This window comes from Podarcis muralis, chromosome 8, assembly GCF_964188315.1.
Source record: "Podarcis muralis chromosome 8, rPodMur119.hap1.1, whole genome shotgun sequence".
In the NCBI taxonomy this organism is placed as follows: Eukaryota; Metazoa; Chordata; class Lepidosauria; order Squamata; family Lacertidae; genus Podarcis; species Podarcis muralis.
This window is the reverse complement of record NC_135662.1, coordinates 36,012,021-36,033,517: the sequence shown is the minus strand read 5'-3', so window position 1 is coordinate 36,033,517 and position 21,497 is coordinate 36,012,021. Positions and strand designations below refer to the sequence as shown.

At 37.9% G+C, this 21,497-nt stretch overlaps 1 protein-coding gene across 1 annotated transcript in view; it reads right to left on the bottom strand.

The window, feature by feature from the left end:
• Positions 1-3,132: 3,132 nt before the first annotated feature.
• LOC114601318 (aspartyl/asparaginyl beta-hydroxylase-like) overlaps positions 3,133-21,497 on the bottom strand; it is a 58,764-nt gene continuing 40,399 nt past the window's right edge. Inside the window, exons 8-17 of the mRNA XM_077932975.1 lie at positions 21,138-21,188; positions 19,292-19,348; positions 17,621-17,665; positions 16,638-16,685; positions 14,970-15,008; positions 13,764-13,805; positions 12,607-12,639; positions 11,749-11,793; positions 9,949-9,999; positions 3,133-5,348 (exon numbers count right to left, since the gene is read on the bottom strand). Of these exons, the coding sequence (XP_077789101.1) occupies positions 5,341-5,348; positions 9,949-9,999; positions 11,749-11,793; positions 12,607-12,639; positions 13,764-13,805; positions 14,970-15,008; positions 16,638-16,685; positions 17,621-17,665; positions 19,292-19,348; positions 21,138-21,188 (419 nt within the window). The 3' untranslated portion in view covers positions 3,133-5,340. The remainder of the gene's footprint in view (positions 5,349-9,948; positions 10,000-11,748; positions 11,794-12,606; positions 12,640-13,763; positions 13,806-14,969; positions 15,009-16,637; positions 16,686-17,620; positions 17,666-19,291; positions 19,349-21,137; positions 21,189-21,497) is intronic.

Here is a 21,497-nt window from a genome sequence, read left to right as displayed (position 1 = left end):
ATACTTATCGGACAGATGTGATAAACAAGGGATATTGTTATTTGTGGATGCAGAAAAAGCGTTCGACAATCTAATTTGGGATTTCATGCTAAAACAACTGGAGTTTATGGAGGTTGGTGCTGAGTTTTATAACGGGGTAAAAGCAATTTATACGGAACAGAAGGCCAGACTGACAATAAATAGTGTGGAGACCTCAGAAATAAGAATTGCTAAAGGAACAAGACAAGGATGCCCTCTTTCCCCACTGTTGTTTATTATGGTGTTAGAAGTTTTGTTAAACTCTATAAGAGGAAACAGAGGGATAAGAGGGATAACAGTTGGGCAGAATGAATACAAAACAAAGGCGTTCGCGGACGACCTGGTAATAACAATGGAGGACCCACTAAACTCAACAAAAGAGGTACTTGAAGAATTCGAACAGTTTGGGAAAGTAGCCGGTTTCAAATTGAATAAAAAGAAAACAAAAATCATTGCAAAAAATATGGAGACAGACAAAATTGAAGAAATACAAAATGCAACGGGGATAGAGGTGACCGGGAAAGTTAAGTATTTGGGAATATGGGTAACACCAAAAAACATAGATCTCTTTAAAAATAATTATGACATAGTATGGAAAGGGGTTAAGAAAGATATGGAATCATGGGGCAGGCTGAAAATTTCATTTTGGGGCAGAATAGCTATAATCAAGATGAGCGTTCTCCCAAGAATGCTATTCCTTTTTCAGAACATTCCTGTTATCAGGGGTACAAAGATATTTAAGGAATGGCAGAAGGTGATTTCGAAATTTGTCTGGCAAGGCAAGAAGCCAAGGATTCAATATAAGTTATTGACAGACGTGAAGGAAAGGGGGGGCTTCGCCCTACCTGATCTAAAATTATATTTCGAGGCAGCTTGCCTATGCTGGATCAGATCTTGGATCAAATTGGAAGACAGGGAGGTGTTAGATTTAGAGGGATATAATATTAGGTTTGGGTGGCACGCTTACCTATGGTATGGGAAGAGGAAAATACACAGGGGTTTTGGAAATCACACCTTCAGAGGTCCACTGATTGAGGTGTGGGAAAGGAACAGAGAGGTGCTGGAACCCAAAACTCCCCACTGGTTATCGCCGCTAGAAGCGATGAGTGTCAGCAAAATAAATAGAGGAGATAACTGGCCTACATACGAGCAACTGTTAATGAAAGAAGAGGGGAAATGGAAACTAAAGCCGTACGATCAAATTAAGGAGAAAGTTTATGACTGGTTGCATTACTTTCAGCTAAACGGAATGCTTAGAAAAGATATTGCAGACAAAGGGTATGCCGATAAAGACTCCAGATTCCAAACCGAAATACTGAACAACAATTATAGAACTCTATCTAAAATGTACAACCTGTTGTTAGGCTGGAATCTAATAGATGAAGAAGTAAAGGCAGTAGCGATTCACTGGGCGAGAGACATTGGCCATAACATATATGCTGAAGAGTGGGAGAAACTTTGGAAAGTACACCTTAAGTTTACAGCCTGTGTGACATTGAAAGAAAACTTAATGAAAATGTTCTATCGCTGGTATCTAACCCCTGTAAAGTTAGCCAAAATGTACGGGATCTGTAACAAATGTTGGAAGTGTAGAGAAAGGGAGGGGTCCTATTACCACATGTGGTGGGAGTGCCAAAAGGTTAAAGAGTTCTGGGAGGGGGTGTACAACGAATTGAAAAAAATTCTAAGATATACTTTCGTTAAAAAACCTGAGGCGTTCCTGTTGGGAATGATAGGGAGGGAGATAAGAAAGAAAGATCATAGGCTTTTTCAATACGCAACAGCGGCTGCAAGAATCTTAATAGCTCAAAATTGGAAATCTGAGAAACTGCCGACAATCGAAGAATGGAGAGCAAAACTGTTAGATTATGCAGAGATGGATAAGATGACAGGGAAAATAAGATACTCTAAAGATCAGAGGTTCATTGAGGAGTGGGAAAATTTTACGAATTATCTGGAAAACTTGAGTGAAGGTCAGATAACGCTAGTGGGTTTTAAAAGAGCTCTGTAAAAGGGAAAAAAAGGGTACTGTCAGAGAGAAAGAGAAGAATTACAGCGGTTAACGACAATACAGCATAAGAAATGCGAAGTTTTATAAGAATATAACGGATGATTCACGGGAAGGCTGAAGGAAGTTGTATTATATAATTTGTGAATATGAGAAGTAACTTTTATGTTTTGTATTTTTTATTTGCAATTCAATAAAAATTACGAATGAAAAAAAAAAAAACTAACATATTTACTATGTCATAATATAGATTTTAGTCTTTAAGATGCCAAAAGACTCTGTGTTGCTCATGTGAAGTAAGTTCCTCTGGTTATGTTAAATTATCTGTTTCAGTTCTATCCATAGTATAACACAGGGATGTGGTGGAAGTAATATAACCAGCACCATGGTGCCTTAAAAGATTTCATGATGGCTCATGAATCAGATCTAGTTTTTCTCTCCTCCTGGCTCACTACAGTGGTACCTCGGGTTAAGTACTTAATTCGTTCCGGAGGGCTGTTCTTAACCTGAAACTGTTCTTAACCTGAAGCATCACTTTAGCTAATGGGGCCTCCTGCTGCCGCCATGCTGCCGGAGCGCAATTTCTGTTCTCATCCTGAAGCAAAGTTCTTAACCTGAGGTACTATTTCTGGGTTAGCAGAGTCTGCAACCTGAAACGTATGTAACCTGAAGCGCATGTAACCCGAGGTACCACTTTATAAACCTCCCAATCACCAAAGCATTTAGGAACATCTAGGAACAGTTCTTGGTACAAGCTGCTGTATTGAAACAAAATCCACCATCAGCTCCAGATATTGCCTTAGCGCATACATTGTGAACCTACAGACTAAGGAGGATACTAGCCCGCTTCTGTTTCATAGTGAAAGGGTAAGAGGTTATGATAAAACTGGTGAACACTTCAGAATAAAAAAAGATTGCAAGCATATAAACTGTAGAAGTTTATATGCAGATATAGGACGTACATGAATTCACATTAAGCTGGTTTTAACCACCAGTTCTGCATAATAAAATAACTAGTGATTTCAAATGGTATAAAGAAGACACAAAAGTGTTATTGAAGAGAGATGTTTTGTCAGCGTTTTGGAAAATAATGACTGCACCAGTGAAAAGGTTCTTTTGTACTTTATTGCAACCAATCATTACACAGAAGAAAAAGTTCATCTTTTAAAAGTCCCCATTACCTTGCCCCCATGGCACACTTGTGTAAACATGAAAATTATGTAATTATAAGCATTTTAAGAACTTGATCACAGCATAATAATTTTCTCACTCCAGCAGTCTAAAAATATATTGTCGCTATTGTACAAAAACACAATCCTATTTTTCTCGCATGTCCTTAAAAATATGGCTTTATAAAAAATTATTGCTCTTCCACTTAGAAATATGCAATTTTTCATTCAGTGAAGAAGAACACTTTCATTTTATTTATTACTTAAATTTATATACCACCCTTCCTCCCCAAGGAGTCCAGGGTGGCAAACACATCAATGATAAAACAATACTTTGCCTCAATCGGTATTAACAGAACTAGAGGACTATTGCTTCCTGAAAAGTATGAATGGCATGATCCTTCCTGTACAGTCTCCCATTCCCTGCATTGGCCTGGTGTAATGCCTGTGGGTGCACAGCTTGTGGTGGTGAGAACAAAGCTCTGTTATATTTTATGGGAATCATCCATGCACAGATGCAGTACCCATGTGGGAAGGGAATATGCTCACAGAAATCTAGGATATATGCTACATACAAACTATGTAGACCTCTCAATATATTGGATTCCAACCCAAGAAAAATGCATTACATTTCTCCTTACTCATGTTCCTACATTAAAAAAAATAAACATCTAATTATCTCCAAGTGCTGGCTACAGTTCACAAGTCAAAGATTCCACAATAATTCTAGTGAATTCCCACTGACTTCAATCCTACTTAGTGTTTCCAACTGATATCTCAGATTAAACTGAGATTATCTTTCTCAGAGCAACAGCATTAAAATGAGAACTATTCCTGAGCCAAAAAAGGATAAAATAATTAAAGTAATGTGGATCTATTGTAATGGAACAGCACCATGCAATAGTTATCTATGCCCCTAACTTTTTTAAAAAAGTTTACCTTCATTTGTGAGCAAAATAGGGATTTTATTAATAAATACTGATTTATATTTATAATAAGCAATTTTTGGTAAAGAATATTTGTTGAAATCAATCATATTCTGACTCGTTAGATAGACTCATCAGATAACTACAACCCTTGCCTCAGAATAATCCCATTTATTTCAGAGGGGCTACTGTTGATTAAGCAGTTGTGAGAATACAGTTTAGGTACTTATGCCGATATAACTGCTGACAAACAGTGCATTACAATAGCAGGTCTAAGGGCAAATGGAAAAAAAAAATACAAGTAAGCCCAAGTGGATTTTCAATGTAAGCTCTGCAAACTTCCAGATTGCTAAGGAATTCTTCAGTGTTCATCAGAAGTGGTGGTTACAACAAGAACGTTTGTGTGTAGTGTAATTATTTAAGTAATTCTGTAGATATGTCCATCATTAAGGTGTTTGCTACACCTGAACATAGATTAAAGTGAGCTGAGCTCAGCTAGAATAATTACTAACCAACAAGTATACGTCCAAGCCAAAATTTCACAGCTCTATTTTAGTAGTGTTTGCCATAAAAGAATGTAAATATATCACAATGCTATTTGATCACATTTTAAAACTTTTCTAACTAAGATTGCTTCCAAATTTTAATGTATCCACAGATATATATATATTAAAATCTTAAATCATTTGTTGCTACATTATAAATAGCATATTACAATTATGTGAACGACACGTGTAAAATTCAGATACTACAACCTCTTGGTCACTAATAAGGGAGAAAATAAAAACATGTATATTAAAAGCTACAAAATGTTAAAAATGTATATTGGGGTTCTAAATATATGCTAAAGGTATACTAAAATGTGAACTGAGTGCTACACATTTTCAGAGAGTTTCACAAGTGATGCGTAAATAGGTTTTGTTTTTTTGCATCTACAAATTGAATGAAAAGTCTGCATTGACCAGAATATATATTCAGTTTAAAAATAGTGTTCTATTTCTGGCTAATACCATATTAACAACATCTACATGAGATGCAACTCAAATGGGAAAGTCTCCTAGCATCACTTGTGAAACACCTTTAGTGTTTCTCCCTCCACCACAAGTTTCTCAACTGCTTAGTTAATTACGGCATAAAGTCTATAACAAACATCTGTTCCCATTGTGTAGAGAATGGTTTAGGCTGGTCCTCCTGATGTAGGGACAGTCTTTTTGAAGCTTTAAGTATCTGAAAAAATAAGGGGAGATCTAAATTAGAGGACCAACCATGATACAAATTATTTTTTAAAATATTCTTTATTACTAATATGCAACTTTGTAGCAGAGGAATTTGGTTGTACCTTTTATTAAAACTGTATTAGTTTTAGACACAAAGTTGCTATCTATTAAAGAGGGCAAGCAACAGCAGACCTTGAAGGACAGCCTTTTTGAGCAAGGAAACAAAAATATCTTCCCCCACTACACACATATGCACACATGCACACCATATACGGGGATGTACCTAGGGGGTGGCCAGATTGGCCCCTGCCAAAGGTGCAGGTCCAAGGAAGCGCAGAAATCATACCTCTCCACTCTGGCTCAGAGTGGTTAGGAGTCTGCCCACTCTCCTTGCCAAGGGCACAAGGGAGCCTAGGTACGCCTCTGACCATACATGCATATTTTGAGAAAAATGCATTACTATAATGAAAGCATACTTGTAGAGTAAGAACTCTCTACAATGAGGGTTCGGCCATTCAGTGTTAAGGATGGAAGGGCAGATTTGCTTACACCCCAACACTCTACAATTGCAGTATTTTACTTCTCTGCCTTGCAAGAAGGGTAACTGGCAACCATCCACTTATATGGGAAAAAGCGAAGACATAACATGGAGATAACCCCAGGGTGGAGGCTAAACCAAGCGTTATCTGTCTGCATAGCTCTTCATCTACATGGTTCCATCCTGGGTTGTTCTATGTATGTATTTGGAACAGGGCAGAGGAAAATTTATGCTGATGCATCTGATATAACATCCTGTGCAATTCTGTGGGATCAATTGCAGTTATTGCACATTGGGTGGGCCAAACACACACACAGTTGTGGCCTGTTTCACTGATTAGACGCAACAGTACGGATAAAGAAAAGGCACTGAATTTGAAGGCAGCGCTAGCCACTTATAACAAAATGGGAGCTACAGTGTGCTTTACTACTATGCCACTCGCATACGAACAGGTGCTGCTTGCCCCAATTAAATGGTCATCTGACTTGCTGTGCCTATAGAACTGCTACTTCACATGCTGCAGGAGAGTGCCATGACCACCACACCCAATATAAATTTAACTGGATGAATCTCTATTCTGTTAATGTTGCCCTTATCTTCGCCATCACAATCTTAGCCTTATGTTTGACTCCATCAACTATCCAGTTGCCAAAGTCTTTTTATTTTCAAGATGCATTCTCTGCTGCTTACACATTCATAACTTTGCTACAATCACAATTTTTTGTACTCTCTCACTTTCTGTTAGATATTTCAAACTTGTCCTCTTCATATTCTCCTTCCATTTCTACCTTCCTACCAGAAACAACCTTTCCTTCTCTATTGCTTCTCTCTCCTTTTCAACTCTCTTCTCAACAGCCAAGTCTTTATTTTCAATCCATTCTTGATTCACTTAAAGCTCATCCACGGGCATCCAAAGGATTCCCCCCCCCCCCAGAGGCAGCAGCAAAGCAAATACTCCAAACAAATGTAACTAGTATGAGAGAACAGCCCTACAATTTCTAGAAGACCTAGGCCTGCATCTGATGAACTTATATTCCATATATTCCATCTGTTGCTTCTGATGGGTAGACCTGGCATCCAGGCACCTTTTGATGACCACTCAAACCAACAATTATTTCCCTGGCTCAACCAACCCCCATCAAGCTTTAATTCTCTCTCTCTCTCTCTCTCTCTCTCTCACACACACACACACACACACACACACACACACACACACACCAGCACGTCAGAGTGACAACAAAGGTCTATATTTCAGGGTTGTTATAAAGTACTATAACTCCCCATACTTTTCAGCATATTGATATAAACACTGGATTACATTGTGCATACACTCAGCCATAGTGTTCTGCGTCCCCTCCCCTGGCTTGCAGTAAGGATAAAATAACGATAGGTTTTAGCTGCATTAAGATTTCTTTTTTAATGTTGACAAAGCTGCAGCTGATAGGAATTGTAGTCAAACAACATATGGGGATACCATGCTGGCTCCCCCTGCTCTAGCCATATCTTTGTGTAATTGGCTAGATCTGTTTTCTTAATGCCACTCATTGCTATGATTTCATTCACTGGTAATCATGCTAGTTTACAAAACAAGGAAAACAGTGCTTACATATTTTGCCTCATATTTCTGGTTCAACAGTGGTAGCCTTCTTTTTTAGTCAATGAAAACTGGAACTCTGATGATTATGGCACTTCTGTAGACTTTCCTACTTCCCTTGCAGTCATCCATGAGTTCACCATATCTGCAAATCTAATGTTACCTGATCATCTCAACTCTATTTTGCAGCAGCAACATTTATTTCTAGAGTATTTACCACATGCTACTCATTAATCCACCACTGACATTTCTTTAGAAATGCCAGACGGATCAAGCTCATGTAGCCAAGCATTCTTTTGTTGCAGTAACCAACCAGATGCCTATGGGATGCCCAAAAGCATGAACTGCACACAAAGGCACTCTCACCACTGTGATTCCCCAAAACTGGGACTCAGAGGTATTTTTTCCATACTGCTCTTTTAAAATTTAACCTGAGCCCTGCAGGCAAAGACTTTTGTTATCTCAACTGTGCCTTGGAATAGTTTTTAGAATATTCCATTTCCAAAAAAACAAAAAGTAGGGTTAAACGCTGAAATAAAAACAAAAAATAAACAGAAAGCAATGTGCTTTACAGAAGCCCAAAGCTATGAATATTTCCATCTACCACTTAAGAATCTGGAAATTTGCAGCTGAGATCAAAGCCCTTTGTATTTACTCATTCTGACTCACTAAAAACATACTGAGGATAGAAATGAAAATGTTAGCACCTGTAATAATGCTTTGGTGCTAATCTAATGCCATCATTTTATGGGATGCAAAGTATCAGTTTAGTGTGTGAGAGGCATGAAATACAAAATCAAATTTCTCCCACATTTGGTGTTGATAAGCAGTCACTGCAGCTGTGTTGCTGGCAATCTTTTCACATCAAAAGATCATGTCCCTCTTTGCCAGGAAGTTTAGATTTGTGCCTTTGTGTCAACTCCATTTGACTGAAGATGTACCTGGAAAGCTGACTGTTTATTCCAAGTTGCAGGCTATAGGTCTCTATTGCCTGCAACGTGTTCCTGAATCCAGATCTTGCCAAGTCATGATACCACATTCTGGGAGTAAGGCAATACTAGATAAAGCAAGGTGAAGGCAAAGCAGACGCAACACATGGTGGGTCTGTGATATGAGCAAGATACAGCAGTGGTTGCAAAGTCCCTTTTTTGCCCTAAACACAAAAGAAGCCCAACTCAGAAGCTTTCGTAAGGTCAAATGTCAACATATGACCTTTTCTGTCGTGTTGCTGTTAAAGGAGACTTTAGCCAGAGACTTCCAGAAACAGTAGCAGCCACCACATGCATCTCCTTGGTGGTTATAAACAAACTCTGTGACAGAGATATGTATAGCTGAAGCTTTCTTCTCACAATGCCAGAGACAGGGCTTGAGAAGACCTTTATTGTGGGTGTGAGTCACTCACTGTTGTTTTCTACACCTTTATTGGATCTTATTGGAAGCTCCTGCAGCCAATCGGAAGCCACGGAAGCTGCATTGGACGTTTGGGTTCCAAAGAACGCTTGCAAACCAGAACACTCACTTCTGAGTTTGTGGTGTTCAGGACCCAAAACATTCGAGTCACAAGGCAACCAAGGTACAACTATCTATATCTATCTATATATTTATCTATATACACATATGTATGAGAAATGATAACTACACTCTTAGTAAATTGCTGCTTATTCACTTTCTTTAACTATTATGGTTTTCCTTGGAAAAGTTAGTTGGGTTTGCTGAAATGGTAACTTCAAAAGGGATAGTCTGACCACTCCACTAGACTAGGCTATAGAAATGGGTATCCGTTAACACTGTACTGTATCAAGCTATTTTGTACACTGCCCTGATATCTAAGGGGATATCCTAACCCAAGGACTAGTTGGAGGTGCCACATCCACTGGCTCTGCTGGAGTAAGAGCTCCATCATCACAGAAGTCACCACTGTGCCTGTTGTAGGCACAGCTGGAAAGCTACCAAGAGTAGTGTTCCCACCACTGATAACCCATGCATGGTCTCAAAACTGGGCAGAGTAGGGATTAAAAAAAAAGGCTTGGCCAAGGATTTGCTAGAACCTAAGCCAGCCCACTGTCAGGTGAGGAGCCAGCTTGAGCTGGCACAGCAAAGCAAAAAAACAACCCCAAACTCCTGGATGGGTGGTACTAGTAGAACTTTGAATGTAGCAAGGGCTCTGGCACTATAATCATACCAGGAGCCAGGTGACCCCAAGTTAGGGCTGGCTTTTAAAAGCATTTTTAAAAACTTTTAATTTATGATAAAATAAATAAGTAGATAAATGAATATAGGCTAATGAACTATGGTGTGCATTTCAGTTTCTAAGAAACTGAATTAATAAAATAGTTCTGCTCACGACATATTGTTATATAACGGAACAGAAGTAATCAGAAAAAGTATGTGCCCTGGTGAACAATGCTGGGCACACTCATATATAAGCACCATTACATAAACAGGTTTTAGCATAGTATGACAAAATAATGTACAAACCTGTCTCATGGGGTTGAGCAGTCACATGATCTTCTGTATGTTCTCTGTCATCTATGGTTAACAAATTGGAAAAACTTATGTTATCTTATACTGTGTATGCCTGTGCTATTATTATTATTATTATTACTAATAATAATTTCTACTAAACAAATTGATACATTTTATATAAACCAAAATATATTCAGGCTGATTTTGTAGTTATACAAACATAATTAAAGAAATAAGATAAATACAAGCTTAAATTCTTTTTAAAAAATCAGCAATGATTGTATGAACTTTAAGGATGATACAGAGCACATAGGTTGTCAAATTGTACATTACAGCATAAGTGTGTGACACAGATATAAAATACAGCATTCTCTTCCCTCTTGTTTTCCCCAAGCATTTTACTTTTAACACATACATCATAAAATACTCTCTTATTTTTTAAGCCAAATATCTAAATATTTATGAGCTTTGAGCTATCATAGCTGGATATTTCAGCTACAGTATTTTCTTTAAAATAATTTTGACTTCCGAAATGAGCAAACCAAAGAAAATGGAGTCATATACAAACACTTGAGTCCTTAAAAACAAACAGATGTTTGTTGCAAAGGCAGGGCAGATTCAACATAACAGCTATGGTTTGGCAGTGTACTCCATTCTTAAAGATGTATACCCTCTTCCAGTGATATCCATGCATGTCTCCTTAAAGTAACTTTGAAATAGTGAGCTTCCATAAGACAAGAAAAGGCTGTACTAAAGCATGTTCAAGTGCAGAGGATGTCAAAACAAAATTGCTAAGCTGGCTGGTAGAGTGGACTCTGTGATTTCCCCTAACTATGGAGTATATCAAATACAACAGAGGATTGCCCAGCAGACATCCAGGAACCAAAAAGCTTAAGAAAGCTAGGTAGCTGACCAATTAGTTCACAGAATCCTCAACTTCAGCTGGCACTTCACATTTAGGAGTGACCTGGGTCTCCACAAAATAGCTGCAAAGCAGCAGGGGTGGGTAGGTGTTATTTGAAACAGTAAAATGGTGGGTACAATGGAATGATTAACTTTCTTCCCACTTGCTGCTTTTCCCCAGTGACATACAAGCACATCTAGAAACATGGCTGGGTAAAAAATGGGTGAGAGGAGTGTGTTACAGGGTAAAAAGAGAGGTGGCAAGGAGTCCTTTTCCTACTTTTAATTGCACCCTCCATAGCCACTATGTAGGTGGTCATTCTTGAATTCCAGTATGAATCCCTGCTATTAGCATAATTCAGAGTCCAGATGGCTATGTTATATGGTAAGAGAAGGCAAAGGGAAATCAGGTTCACAAATATCCTAGTAACCTTCCTTGCCACACTTGAGACAGGTAGCTTTAAAAATGGGGGTCAGGTTTGATCTCTTCTATCTCCTCCTGACAGAGAAACTTAATATTCACTTTTCCCAGGACAGCAAAGAGGTACTAGCAAAAATAGCCTTAATACATTTCTCAGTACTTCTCACAGGACACAGTATGAGTCCACACTGATTTGTGATTATTTGAATTCACAGAAGCAAATGTCAAAGTGACATGCAAATATGTAGTATATTAATACATTCAGAGCCTTTAAGATCCAGATGTCTAAATTTTTATCAATACATTCAGTGGTTAAAAACCATCATCTTGTACAATGAAGTTTCTCAGCAGTTCTCTGTCCAGTATTCCTTTTATTCCACACATAAACAGCAGGTAAAAAGTGCTTTCATTCATTAGAGAAAAATAACTTTAATAAAAGTTATACTCAAATTAGTTTCTCCCACCTTGGTTAATTCATGCAAACGTACCTGACTGAATTTGTTCAGTAGCAGAATGTGGAACATCTGCTTCATCTATGGGCACATAAAAATGAATTAGATAACATGCTGTTAGAGTAGCAACCAAATTAAACTAACAAAAACAACACCTCACAAAGAAAGAGCACACACAATTATTCCCTTTTATGACAGCTGCAGGACGAATAATGTTTGCACAGAAATGGAGGGCCTAAGTAGCAGCCGTTACTAATGAGTGGATAGGTAAGGTATGGGAATTTGCTTTAATTATTAAACTGACATACTTTTGAGAAAAGAAGAAACAGGTCAAAGACAAAATGACATTATAACAAATTGGATCCTGGCAACTGAGTACTGCTGAAAGAGCTTTTAGCTCTAAAAGATACCTTGTGGATTTGCAACATCCTAAGATGGGACTATTGTGCTTGAATCATGCTTGTGGGTTTCCCAAAGGCATCTGACTGGCCACTGTGAGAAGAGGATAATAGATTGCTCACCTCTTCTTCCTTTTGGCAAATGACTGTACTGTTGAAATGGCAATGAGATCGCACTGGCCTATTTATTCTGAATGTTTGTATGTGATGCCAATAAAGGTTTGATGATGGTGATGATGATGATGAGACAAGGATGCTGGACTAGATGGGCCATTGGCCTGATCCAGTAGAAGCAGGCTCTTCTTATGTTCTTTAATAATTATAATGGTGGTAATGATTATGATTATCATTAACAGCAGAAGCTGCTAATTTATAAAGGTAATTATACACAAATATGGGGAATTTATAGAAATCATGAAATCATAAGCTTTGGATTTAAAAAGGATTCTTAGGACTGATTCCTAATAAGATGGAATGAACCATTTTTTATACTCACTTTCATGTGTTTGATCAGTGCTCTCAATTGGCTCTGTTAGATATATAATAAATATAATAAATAAATCACAGCCTTTATAAGACCAAAGCTAACAATATAAAGAGTAATGTGTACAAAAATTGTAATTTAAGACAGAGCTAGGGCCTGTATAAGCAGGAGAAAGAAACCTTACACTTTAGTTCTCAGACTCCAAAATACCTATTCAGAAAACACAACTGAAAATCCCTTCAAATGTGACAAAATGCTTATGTGGAAAGTTGCTATTTAGGAAACAATAAAGTTAGATGTGGATTGGTCATCACATGCACACTTCTTTATTTCTCTTTGTGTATGAATACAGGAATCCATAACTGACTGTGCCTCCATACAATGAAGATACTGTACACAATGTACAGCAAATAATAAAAATACAATAATCACCTTTTTCATCTCATTATATATCACTTCCCAGAAGTTTTTCACTTTCTTACATTCCCACCACATGTGATAAAAAGTTCCTTCTTTTTCTTTACATTTCCAACATTTATTACTTATTTTATACATTTTAGCTAATTTCACAGGAGTAATATACCACCTATACATCATTTTTATCACATTTTCTTTCAAACATTTCCTACTTGGCTGTGCTTTTTCTACAACATTGTTTTCATATTTCAAGCAGACTTGAGATGCCAATATTGCAGCTGCTGCTAAGATGGGCATGTTTATTTAATCCAGCAATAAGCATCAGTTTTGCAGCATAATTCTTCTCACCACCACCACCCCAAGTTAATAAATGAATATATTCACTTATAGATAAAAGGTAAAGGTACCCCTGCCCGTACGGGCCAGTCTTGACAGACTCTAGGGTTGTGCGCCCATCTCACTCAAGAGGCCGGGGGCCAGCGCTGTCCGGAGACACTTCCGGGTCATGTGGCCAGCGTGACATCGCTGCTCTGGCAAGCCAGAGCCGCACACGGAAACACCATTTACCTTCCCGCTAGTAAGCGGTCCCTATTTATCTACTTGCACCCGGGAGTGCTTTCGAACTGCTAGGTTGGCAGGCGCTGGGACTGAACAACGGGAGCGCACCCCGCCGTGGGGATTCGAACTTATAGATAAGTTATAGGGGATTTATCACTTATAGATAAATGATGATAAAATGAATATATGTTTACCTTGCATATTTTCATAATAATGTTCGGATAACTGTTCTCCATCTGAAAAGAGAACAATGTGATATAGTTCACAAGAAAATGTATTCTTTTTTGGCACCTGCTGAAAACATTCTTATTTAGATAAACCTCGCCAGATGTTTAGAAAGTTAGTATGAGTTTTTATTTGTTTTAATCTATTTTATTGTGGTTTTAACTTTCTGTATGTTTTAAATTATCGTTGTAAAAAGTGATAATTTTATGGTTTTATCTTTTTTAAAACCACTTTGAGGTGAGTTTTTTCTACAATAAAATAGTATATAAATTTTATGAAACAAACAAAATATTGCTGCAGGTCTCTCTGCTTAAGAAAAAAAAAAAGAATCCAGGTCCATGCTATGTAAATTAAAGAGAATGACTCCAGATTTTCACAAAAATGTGGTTGGAACTCAGGGGTCTGGGGACAGAATAGGTTGATAGAGTAGAGAAGCCACCCAAGGCTGCATTTTGTCAACAACAACAAAAGGGGGGGAAAGATACAAAACCTGTCATTAGGGTTCTTTTCTACATGTTTATACATAATGTGTAGCTAGACCCTTAGAGAGTATCAATTATAGGAGTTGCATCAAAGGAATCAAAGGAATCAATGTCTATCACTAACCAGACTCGTGTTGACAGAATTCAGTTTTTCCTGAAATTGCAGATTCTTTCAGCTTCTAGGACAGGCCTGGGGAACCCTACAATTCTATGATTCTATATAGCCTGCAGGCCTAATTATGCTCGCCAAGCTCTGCATTAGGCTGCCAGAGCTCCCCATTTGGCCCAGCCATACCCATCTACCCTATACTTGATATTATATATAAGGAATGCAGCAGGTAAAAGCCTGTGCTCAGCTTTGCAAGGGGCTCTGCAAGACCATGTGGGCAAAAATGTCACCCAATGTCACTGTTGCAACTTTGTCCACAACAACTAAGGTAGAGATTAGGTTTAGATCCATTTCCCCATGCCTGTTTGAGAAGAGAACTTTCCTTGCTGTCAGTTCAGTAACAGAGCAAAGACATAATTTGCTATTATTTATATGTTCAAAAGTGCAGAATAACTCATCAGACATGTTCACCTATACGTAACTCATGCAGGACATGACTTGCTCAGTGTGAGCGCTAAAACAGCAAAGAAACAGCTAAGGAAAACCATTACTGCCATTATTTTTCATAGTCACAGTCAATTTACCTGTATTCTGTGCTTCAATAAATTCTTCATTTTCCAATTCTAAAATAAAATACATAATTAAAATTTTAAAACTGGAATGCTACAATGGTTATGAGTTAATAAAGAAAAAAGTAACAAAATCACAATTTCCTTTGTCAGATTAATTAGCATATATGCCAGAAAAAGACTTGAATACATAAGTTTTTAAAGGACTGTGATATGCAAAGCAGTTTGTCTTAATCATCTAAGTTTTAGTGAAGTGGACTAGCTGCCTGGATAAGAGTAGGGATCTCAAATGAAGTTGGAAGCACACTGAGAGGGGGAGAGATGCACTCACAAATTTATGGTGACTGGAATGCCCCCTTCTCTGGTGTGAAACAGCACTGGACATTCCAGAAACTATGGCCTGGTGTTTTCAAACACTGGGACATCATCAAATAGTTCCCGGTGCTTGAATCAAGAAGATCTCAATGGGCTGGCAAAGCTTGTAGAGGGCCCCTTCAGATAGGTGGATCAGATGTAGGAAAGGGAAAGAAACTAAGATTGCAATCCTAAACACACTTACTAGAGATAAAGCTACTGAAGGCACCAGGCCTTGCTGCTGAGTAAACATGGACAGAGAGAGGGAAGAAGAAAGTATCTGCTTTGGGGGCAAGTTGCTTGAGAAGGTAGGGTAGCTTCAAGCATGATCAAATGAAACTGATTATCTAGGCACATTTAAATCCAGTTTCAGACCTGGTTTTGGAATCAAAATTCGCTTGTCCAGATCAATTTTGAGATTTATGTTGTGAATAAATAAAAATAAAAATGACCTTTGTCAGGAGAAATTTGTAGGGGAAATTCAACCCTGTTGATTCTCCCTGACCTCTCAGCAGCTTTTGATACCATTAGTCACAGTTTCTTTCTGGACTGCCTTTGGGGTTTAGGGAGTCTTGGGAGATGCTTTGTGGTGGTTCCACTCATACCTCTGAGGGTAATCAAATCAGTGACCTTTTGCATGCAAAGGTAGTTCTCTGTCGCTGAGCAATATTTTATGTTTGGGACAGAGAAAGAAAAGGTTCCCCAACGATCACACATTTCACTATAACACACACGACTTATTTGTTACTGATTAAAGCTTAACATTTTTGTAAGGCACAAGGAATCTTGGGCACAAGGAATGATTTGCATTTCGTTGTCAGTTTTTCAAAACTTTAAAATACAGCTAGAAAAACTGATTCAGCTATGGCCCTTTCACACAAGCCAAGCTGTCTGCTGCTTCTTTGAGGTGACATTCTATGTGCATTGTATTTATTTACTTACCTACTTACTTATTTTCCCATTCATGTATAATTTAATCATAAAATATCCAAGAGGTGAGAAATAGCAAATTATCATAAAAATGATATAATATAAATATAAAACTGTTCAGCCACAGTAAAATATGCCTGAGTCACACATAAATACCACACATGTGGGTAGGGAAGCAGAAAGCTTTCCCCACAACCCAATCCAGAAATTCAGGCATTAATCAGCTGAGAAAGACATGAGACTCCAATCCATAATTGCAATATTTATACACACAGTACAGCCATACTGTTACAGCAGCATGTTATAAATGTGAGGACTTTCAAACGATATTACAACTAAAGTATAAAAACAAATGTCCTGCTCTTAATCACAGCGTTGCTATAAAATCACACAACATACCATGTTCATCCACATAGTCCTGCTTTTCTGTGTCATGTGAATAAGGTTCTGCAAGTAAAGAGACTGTTAATGTGTGCAATAAATCTACTGTCACATATTATTTCCTAAGAATTCACATCTTACTGCATTTAATCAGCATTTAACTGAGAAGCCGATATAGCAAGCAACATGGAAGGCAAGGGCAAACTGAGTAGCCCACAATGTCCCAGAGGGCTTGGATATGTGCCTTTGTGTAGGTCAAGGGGTGCATGTGTACAGGCAATGGTGGAGGTATTAATAGAACGGGTAGGGAAAGGGGACCAGTGTGGGAGGAAGAAAATTGAATAGCCAGATAGGAGAGCAGTGTGCCACATACGTTAGAAAAGAAAGAGAAGAATAATCCATTAAAATTACCACCACCACTTCTGGTTCCCCTCCCCTATCAACCATCAAATCAGAGATCGCATCTTTTCTATTGACTGAACTGGAAAAGACATGGATCTGGGGCTGTCCAGCATTGCCAGGGATCTGAGACACTGATACTTATGGATCCTCATAATTTATACCAGGGATTACCTCAAAAGTACCCATCATATCACATGTTGCCTCTGTATACATAGATGTGTTATGTGATTTGTTGGTGGTATTACTGTAAGCATTAATTTGATTGTGGTTTTTCAGGGACCCTTGGTAAAATCAGACAAATTAAAAAGGATCTGTTTTAATTCTACTGGATCTGATTTTTTTACTCATACATAAAAGAAAAGTATGTTTGGCTGTGTGTATGCATGTGCTTTCTTTCACTTTGTCTGTTGGGGGCAGGTCTGACCTAGGAAGAGGGGTGAAAAAGCAACCAGAAGCGACAGTACCTACAGCACTCTTTCCATATGAGCCACAGGCCCCAAAATGTCGGCAACCCCTGCTCTGTTAGGTAACATAACCTGACTTTTAAATTAAGTAGAATCCAACTGTAAAATGCAGGTATTTAGACTTCTGTGTAATACCTGTGTTATGATCCAGAGCATCCTCTAGATTTAGTTCTGTGTCATCTGTGGAAGACAGACAAAAATATGTTTTCATTTGTGCAAATCAAAGTACATGTTTCTATACAGCTGGTTGACTGATTGGATGAAAGAGGAAGGAATCAGGACTGCACTAGGTCTCCTACAGTCAATTTAACATATTAATCATATCTGCAAAGAGGCTTGCACTTCTAAATTCATGTTTTGCAGATTATGTGTTTGAGTCTACGTAAGTTAGCCTCATACGGCAGAATTCAATGGAGGATTTTCTACTTAGAGGAGTTTCTACTTAGAGCTACTTATTTGGATATGGCCCTCTGCATATAGGCATTGTAGGATACAAATGTGATATATAACCCAACTACTACTACTACTGCTTATTATTATTAATATATTGATGCATATACCATTTTAGCATCATAGTGTATAATTTGTATTATGCCCCATACATCACCATCATTTTCTTAGCATACTAAATCAGTATTTTTATTGTACAAATTGTTCCAAAGCAAAACAGAAATGAGTAATAAAGAACAGGCTGCATCACACATCACTTACGAAAAGCACATGCCCTGACCATCTGACAGTCAGAAGTCTTCAGACTTCAGTCAGAAGTCTTCATTAGTTTCAATTAAAAACCTTTCTTAAAACAGATAAAGAAGCTATCAAGAGGAACCGCTTTCAAATATTAATCATCCTTCTTCCCCTTGTTTCTTATTACAGCAATTAGGCTGCCAGTTATTATTTTAAGGATATTATTTATAGTGGGAGTCAGTCTTTCAATCAAAGTCCTTAGTCATTGATAGAAATAAAAAACATTTTTGCCTGTGATCTCACCAAGGATACAGTAGTAATACTATTTGGTTACCTTAAACATAGTATACTAGAGGAAGATACATAAATGACTACTCGTTTTCTAACAGACAGAATTACAATATGTCAGAACTGGAAAAGCACCAAAAAAGATTCTTGGGTAGTCAAAGTCTGGGATATCGCATGCATGATGGAAGTTCACAAATCTGATTTGAAGTGAAAGAGGCAACAAGAAAATGTTTTTATGGAAGAAACTGAATTTGTTTATTTCTTATTAGAACAAAGTAAAAATATAAGACTCAGTGAAACCATATTATTTGCTGAGGAAAAGTTAATAATATGAAATGTAGGTGAAATAGTTAATAAGCAACATAAGATTCTAACTTTTCTTTAGCATTTATAGAAATATTTCACAGTTTGAGAATGTGAGTATATAAAAATATTAAAAAATGTATTATAGTATTTTATTAGTCTTTTGGTATTAACAGTAACTGCTGCACTGCAATGTATTTCACAAATAAATATATACACAAATTAAAATAATAATTTATAGGAGCACAAGGAGCTTTCACTGCTATATTACAATAAGCATTATTTTTAACCCTCTTCTGGGATGCCTTTTTGTTTCACAGATGGGGCATTTTAAATGCACATTGTGCATTTATTTTAAAGATAACAGGAATGCAAGGTCAACAGCCTACCAAGACAAAAGACAAGCTTTCCTTAATCTAAACTATGTGTACATTTGCAGTTCCATTGCTCTCAAGGTTGGTTAAGCATAGAGAAACAGACACATTCTATATAACCTATTACTTCTATGTGAATAATAACCAGACAAACCTTGGCTTTCTGGTTCATATGTAGCTTCTTCTGTATGTGCATGATATTCATATGCATCTGAAAATTAGAAGTTCACATTAATTCATAAATAGCTATTAATACTGTTGTCAAGGCTGGAGGGCTTAAATGAGTTAGACTAACTAGTTGCTTTTTACCTGGCTCCAGCCAACCTAGCAGTTCAAAAGCACGCAGTACAAGTAGATAAACAGGTACCGCTCTGGCGGGAAGGTAAACAGTGTTTCCGTGCACTGCTCTGGTTCGCCTGAAGTGGCTTAGTCATGCTGGCCACATGACCCAGAAGCTGTACACCCGCTCCCTTGGCCAGTAAAGCGAGACGAGTGCCGCAACCCCAGAGTCATCCATGACTGGAACTAATGGTCAGGAGTCCCTTTACCTTTAACTCAAGATTGATGGGAAAGAAAGTCACACAACTATAACTGGGAATGCCCAGCTTTTATCAACACTAGCCATGAAATGTTTGGAGTAGAAAATTTCCCCCCAGGAACAGATTGTCAAAGAAAGTAATACTAGATATTACTTCAAAACATTTAATAACTAGTAAACAGCAGGATTCTGTGCATGTCAATTCAGAAGCAAGTCCCTTTGCATTCAATGGGACTTGAACGCCAGTGTAGTTTGTGTATAGAATTTAAGCCTAGATGAACTAATGAATGCACATAGATTTCAACAAGTATTATGAAATACAATATATTTTGATCAGAACAGTTATCTTCAGATATTTTGATCTGGCATTTCATTGAACCCCTCTAACATGGGACCCACTTGGATTTGAAGAAGAGTTTGGATTTGATATCCTGCCTTTCACTCCCCTTCAGGAGTCTCAAAGCGGCTAACATTCTCCTTTCCCTTCCTCCCCCACAACAAACACTCTGTGAGGTGAGTGGGGCTGAGAGACTTCAAAGAAGTGTGACGGGCCCAAGGTCACCCAGCAGCTGCATGTATACATATACAAGCTGCACTTGTATATTTTTTCTCCGATTCTCTATCTTTCTTTTCCTCTCTCCCCTTTGCTCTATTGATCTTTATTCTCTATGTATGGGCATTTCATCCCCACTTGTGGGTTTTCCTTTTTCTGGATTCTCTCTACCCAAACTACAGACAGGCGCCGTAATCATGTTCCTCTGTGCAGAGCTTCACATAACTGCTGCCTCCAATGTTGGCACCGAAACAGAAATTTATCTGTTACTTATCTGTCATTTATCTCCCAAAAGGACCTTACAAAGACCTCAACCCTGATGGAATCTTATCTTCAGATTTGCCAAATCCAAAAAAGGCTGCTTGCCATAACCACTTTAACATTGTTATTTCTAGTTAAGACTTATTAGGATTATAGACTGTGAATGTACATGAACCATGCTTCCCTCAAATGTCGAGTGAGTCGCCTATGTATGGCATCTTTGCCCTGACTAATATTTCTCCACACATAAGTTATCATCACCTGGCTTAGAAGATGCATTATTTAAATAACGTAAAATGTGAAATGGCATTGAATCATGGCAATCTGTCTTAGGTAAAGTTCAAGGTAGGTAGAAGTGTTGGTCTGACGCAGTTGAAATAAATAAAAAATTGTCCAGTAGCACCTTAGAGACCAACTAAGTTTGTTCTGGGTATAAGCTTTCGTGTGCATGCACACTTCTTCAGATACAATAGGTAAAGTTGTGATCCACTTAGGTGAGGTTGAAAACCAACACTTTAGAAAATTCCATCATATAAACCATCTCTCCCATTAAATTTGCAGATATTTAGGATCAGTTCACAGACACATGTTCATCACCTGATACATCACTTCACAGCATCTCAAAGCTATTATGAAAAGCAGACATACCATGACTGTCATCTGTGTCTGGCTCTCCTGGTTGATAGTCACTTGCAGGTTCTGAAATGAAAAATAAGGGAAATATTTGGTTTTTGAAGGTACATAAAACGTTGTATTCAGTGTAGCACTAGGAAAAATATTTCGTCAGGCACTTCTCCCCCTGTATGTCTCCTAAAGCTGTTTGGGGATTTTCCCCAACCTTCCAGAGCACATTTGGGGACAGGACAAGAAAGAGCTTGTGGGAGGTAGGGGAGAATAGAGCAAGGATATCCCATTATGCTATTGCAAATACTTTGTTGAATACCACCTACTGCTAAGTTAAAATACTGTCAATTTTCAGAAAAGTGCCCAATTAATCTAACAGTTATT